Below are 5,383 nucleotides of genomic sequence, written 5' to 3' on the forward strand. Positions count from 1 at the left end.
AAAAGTAGTCTCGCGGTACACCGCGGATGAATATCTTGAACTTATAAAATTGAGACAGGGAAGAAAGTGCATGTATGTATAAATCGTTTTATATCGTATAATACAATGAAGAAAGTATACATATATACATACAGATTCAATCGTTCTAATCAAAGTAATTAAATTCACTAAACCCAAAAATTAAAAAGTAAATAACTCTTCTTCTCTTCTCAAATCTCATGATGTTAAAAAAAGGAATGAACGATATTTAAAAAATCCCTGAAATTTCTGCGTGTTAAATGGGCTGTCTTTATTTATTTATCCTTTAATCTCTGCTTCCCAAATTTTGGGCTGCTATGACTATGATGGATGATTGATGGATGATGAATTGAGAAACCCATCTCGCACAAGCTTTTCTCTTGTTCCTTCCCGTTTCTTCCTCTCCCCCCATCTCTCTCTCTCGATTCCTCACACAGATCCGCGATCCATTTTTCCCCTTTCCCAGCCAGCAGGTTCGATTGATTTTTGTTTGTTCGTCGTGAGATAATCAGATTCATGTTTTACGGTTATTGTGTTTTGATTTCCTTGTAGATCTGAGTTTATCGTTCTTAGATAACTTCAGCTCAATTTTTGTCATTTGTTTCGTTTGATCGATCGCAAAAATCTCCGAATCACGCAATCAAAAAAAATTTCAAATCATGATGTTTAGAAGCTGCATTTTTCTCAATGTTGTTCCTTCTTCCCCATTTGAATCCGAAATGTATTCCGCACCCAGAATTTGTTTTGACTTTTTTGATCATTTGTCGGTGGGTGTTCAATTTGAAGATTTTTTGTTTGTTTGTTTGTTTCGCGGTGGATCTTTTCTTTCTATAGCCTTAAGATATGATGTACATATTAGGTTGATCATATTAGGATGACTTTATTGATCACATCGTTATGCTGATTTTATTTTTGTGATTTCTGTATGTTTATGTGTTAAAGGTTGCTTAATTTAGTTCATTGTTTATTAAGCTTTCTTTTATACTCATGTTTTGTGGTCTCCTACATATTGGAATGTGTGATATTGCTGATTTCTTCTTGTGAGTTCATGTTTTCCAATTCTATCCAGTTTCAAACTACACGAATTTTGTTTTCAGATGGCTCATTCTTTTACCATTTTTGGTGATTGATGCTTCATTTTGACACTGAGAGCTCTTTTACATTGTGAACAGGTTTATAAAGTGCAGTTAGCGCATTCCCTATATAAAAAAGAACTGCTTCACTATTGGATATGAAGAAAGCATTTGGTCAAACTGTCAGAGACCTGTAAGGATTGGACTACTTTGAATTCATCTTGTTAATCCATGTGTGGACTATTTGTTTTTCTTATTCGATGATGCCTTATAAATTCTTTCATCCAATTGCTTTGTAGCAAGAGAGGTGTCAACAAGAAAGTGCTTAAAGTACCTGGAATTGAACAAAAGGTAAACCTTGCTGTTTTTAGCCTTTCATGATTGAGTCTGTCAATTTTTAAAATTTAAGTTTTGTCAAGGTTGGATTATATAACTAGAGAAGCTTATCTTTGGTTTGCACTCCTTGCCGGCTTCTATTAGGGAATTTTATATGAGATTTTCCATATATGCTTCACTTCGTTTGACTCTCATATTTGCACTTCTGTTTCTTGTTCAGGTTCTAGATGCTACCAGCAATGAGTCTTGGGGTCCGCATGGATCACTTCTTGCGGACATTGCGCATGCTTCGAGAAATTAGTAATTACAAGTACCTTTGTCATGTTCTCCTTTTCTGTAATATTATCATCTTATGGATGAATTATATATGTTTTTTTTTTATTTCTCATGCAGCCATGAATACCAGCTGACCATGGGAGTGCTATGGAAACGTCTTAGTGACACTGGAAAAAATTGGCGGCATGTCTATAAGGTAAAAGAAATATGTAGGCCTAGCTTTGTTTTTGATATACTTATAGTGCTTTGGTGGTGAATGAAACTAATCTCTACTGGGTTATTTCTTCTCTACTCTCCAGGCATTGACGGTCTTGGAGTACTTGGTAGGCCATGGATCGGAACGTGTCATAGAAGAGATTAAAGAACGTGCATATCAAATTTCGGTAATGACTACATACATAGTAGTCATTTATTTTGGATGTATTCAGCAAGATATTTTTTTGGTATCTCAGCTGTTGGTATTCTTACTGATGAAGTTTATCCCTTTTTTATGTGTCAGATATTATCCAGTTTTCAGTATATTGATTCCAGCGGTAAAGATCAAGGTAGCAATGTCAGGAAGAAGGCGCAGAGCCTTGTGGCGTTGGTAAATGACAAAGAAAGAATAGCGGAGGTCAGAGAGAAGGCTGCTGCTAACAGAGAAAAGTACGTCTGCTTCTTGTTTCTCCAATGGGTCAAATTTAAGCACATTTTTTGATTAAAATTGATGCCTAGGAAGGATCATAATTGCTATCTATGCTGCGTAGCAAATTCATGAATATGCAATCCTTCAGCATTATGAGCGTCTGTTTCTTAAAAAACCTTTCCTCAGAGAGGCAACACATTTCCCAAAACCTGACATTTTCGTACAATAGGTATCATAACTCAACAGTAGGTGGGATGCATAAGCCGTCAGGAGGATATGGAGACAAATATGATTACGAAGGCCGATATGGAGACAGAGATGAAGAACGAAGTAGTTATGGGAGAGAGAGAGAATATGGTTACAGGGATGATGATAGAAATAGTCGTGATGGAGATCGTTATTCTAAAGACTCTGAAGACCGAGATGGAAGAGATAGTAACAGGGATGATGAATACCATGGATCAAGAGGTAGGAGCTCAGACAGGGAACGACCTATTGAGGATGATGGCCAATCGTCATCAAGGTATGTTGATTTAAATTTTTGATCCCCCTCTTTTGAACCGAAGAACTAGGGAATTCTTTTAGGTGATCAATCTAACAATACCTGGATGTGTAGTAGCTTAGATGTCCTTGATGTTAAAAATCTCGTTCTGAGCACCATACCAGAAATTTGATGAAACATTTCTCTTCATCCTGTAGGGACAGTGGTGCACGAGCTGATGATCATTTTCAAGATGGGAGGTAATTTCCAGATACGTACTAATTTTGGATGGTTTTTCTAATTGTATTTGGCAGTGTGGAAAAAAAATGTCAGTGCTTATCTCTTACTTTTGGAATTTGATAGAGGGGGGATGGAGAGGAAGTTTTCTGAACAAAATATTGGTGCTGCCCCACCTAGTTATGAAGAAGCTGTCAGTGAATCACGGAGCCCTGTATACAGTGAAAGGTGACAATTCTCTTCACTGAAAATTGAGAAGTACCTTTCTTTACCTGTTCTGATTTCAGATGATGATGCATTGTAAAATTTCTTGGTTCAAGGGATGGTGGAGAGACACCACAAGTTGCTCCTCCTGCAGCTGCAGCTTCGCCTTCTGCTGAAAACAGCAGGGTGGACAACAAAACTGCTGGTTTTGTTAACGGATCACCTCCTCAGCATGTTGAGTCTTTTGATGAATTTGATCCACGAGGTTCAATTTCAGGTACAGAGTTCTCCATGTTTGTAATTTCCTAGTTAACACTCCTTAGCAGCATAAGAATTCACTGTCACTGATAAATGATATTTAGAAATGTTATAGACTTAAAGTACGTTATTGGGACGTATGGGATTGTGTTCTGATCTGAGTGTTGTCATTGTATAACATAACTTCATGTTTTCTCCAGCAGCATGTGTACCTACAGCTGGTGCTTCGGCTCCTGCACCTAGCCCACCCACAGTGGTTTCTACTTCTGCCATGCCTGCCCCAAATAATGCTGAAATGGATTTGCTTGGCTCTCTTTCAGATGTATTTTCACCGAACCCCTTGGCTATTGTAACATCTGATTCCACTTCTGTTGATAACAATGGACAACCAAACACTGGTCCAGCTCCATCGTTTTCTACTTCTCAGTCATCAACTCAGGTATACTGGGCCTAACCAGTTATGTTTGACGTTTATTTAATGGTATTTATCTTGGGTATGTTACTGGGTTCAGCTGGAAACCCTACTGGATGCTGTCTTTATCCTTTGCCCTTTGTGCAGTCTTTTGATGATCCATTTGGTGAATCTCCTTTCAAAGCCATCACTTCTGCTGACACTGACCCAAGCCAACATCAGAGTTTTGGAGCGCCTTTCCAGCCCACACCACCAACTTCAAATCCTGACAATGGGCATAGTTTTGGTTTTGGGGAAGCATTTACAGCTGTACCCAATCATGAACCTGGCGTTCAAAATATGCAACCTCCACCGAACTCATCTGTCTTACCTCAAGAGCAGTTTGATACATCGGAGAGCGAAATCGATATTCTTGCTGGCATTCTCCCGCCATCTGGACCGCCAGTTTCTCTGTCTCCACAACCAAATTCAACAGTGCCAGCATCTCAATTTCCTCCCAACGGTAACTCCTATGAAAGTTATCATCATCAGGCGGCACTTACAGATCCAAACATGCCAGGACAAACTCCGTTTAGTCAAGCTTCACAACACTATAGCATGGTTTCCCATTCGCAAAATCATCCTGAAGGTATGCAATTCAACAATGGAGGCTTCACGCAACAGCCAGGCTATGCAGGTTCAGCAAATTCTCAACCTCCACAGTATACTCCTGGTTTATCTCCACACCCAACAAGTGAGAGTTTTCCTCACCAACCAGGTTCTGCCACCTCATCAAGCTCGCAAGCTCCTTACGCTACTACATCCAATGCACCAGCTGGTCAGTTTGATGGTGGAAACTTTATGACACAGCAACCTTATGATGTGACACAGAAAGTTAATGGTGCCCCTTCTCATGTACCACATCGAACTCAATCTGGACCTGTTGCGGCATACGGGAATAATAACAATGTTGTTGGAGATATGCACCAACCTGGTTCTGCCCCCTCATCAAGCGCGCAAACTCCTTACCCTACTACACCCAATGCACCAGCTGGTCAGTTTGATGGTGGAAACTTTATGACACAGCAACCTTATGATGTGACACAGCAAGTTCATGGTGCCCCTTCTCATGTACCACATCGAACTCAATCTGGACCTGTTGCGGCGTACTGGAATAATAACAATGTCGTCGGAGATACGCACCAACCTGGTTCTGCCCCCTCAGCAAGCTCGCAAACTCCTTACCCTACTACACCAAATGCACCAGCTGGTCAGTTTGATGGTGGAAACTTCATGACACAACAAGCTCATGGTGTGACACAACAAGCTCATGGTGTGACACAACAAGCTCATGGTGTCCCGTCCCATATACCACAACGAACTCAATCTGGACCTGTTGCAGCGCACGGGAATAGTAACAATGTCGTTGGAGATATGTTTGCGCCAGCTGGACTAAGTTCCTTGGAGACTTCAGCATCTCAACC

General features: G+C 40.1%; 1 protein-coding gene across 2 annotated transcripts in view; it reads left to right on the forward strand.

The window, feature by feature from the left end:
* The window catches only part of LOC104749409 (clathrin interactor EPSIN 3-like), an 11,888-nt gene continuing 6,794 nt past the window's right edge, over positions 290–5,383 (forward strand). The window contains exons 1-13 of one of the 2 annotated variants that reach the window (XM_010471035.2): positions 290–491; positions 1,191–1,284; positions 1,391–1,442; positions 1,648–1,727; positions 1,821–1,899; positions 2,003–2,086; positions 2,203–2,348; positions 2,558–2,851; positions 3,028–3,069; positions 3,173–3,274; positions 3,367–3,527; positions 3,709–3,947; positions 4,068–4,548. In XM_010471035.2, the coding sequence (XP_010469337.1) occupies positions 1,250–1,284; positions 1,391–1,442; positions 1,648–1,727; positions 1,821–1,899; positions 2,003–2,086; positions 2,203–2,348; positions 2,558–2,851; positions 3,028–3,069; positions 3,173–3,274; positions 3,367–3,527; positions 3,709–3,947; positions 4,068–4,548 (1,795 nt within the window). In that variant the 5' untranslated portion in view covers positions 290–491; positions 1,191–1,249. The remainder of the gene's footprint in view (positions 492–1,190; positions 1,285–1,390; positions 1,443–1,647; positions 1,728–1,820; positions 1,900–2,002; positions 2,087–2,202; positions 2,349–2,557; positions 2,852–3,027; positions 3,070–3,172; positions 3,275–3,366; positions 3,528–3,708; positions 3,948–4,067; positions 4,549–5,383) is intronic. The other variant, XM_010471036.2, reaches the window with a different exon arrangement.

The sequence above is a fragment of the Camelina sativa genome, chromosome 16 (assembly GCF_000633955.1).
Source record: "Camelina sativa cultivar DH55 chromosome 16, Cs, whole genome shotgun sequence".
Lineage (NCBI taxonomy): Eukaryota > Viridiplantae > Streptophyta > Magnoliopsida > Brassicales > Brassicaceae > Camelina > Camelina sativa.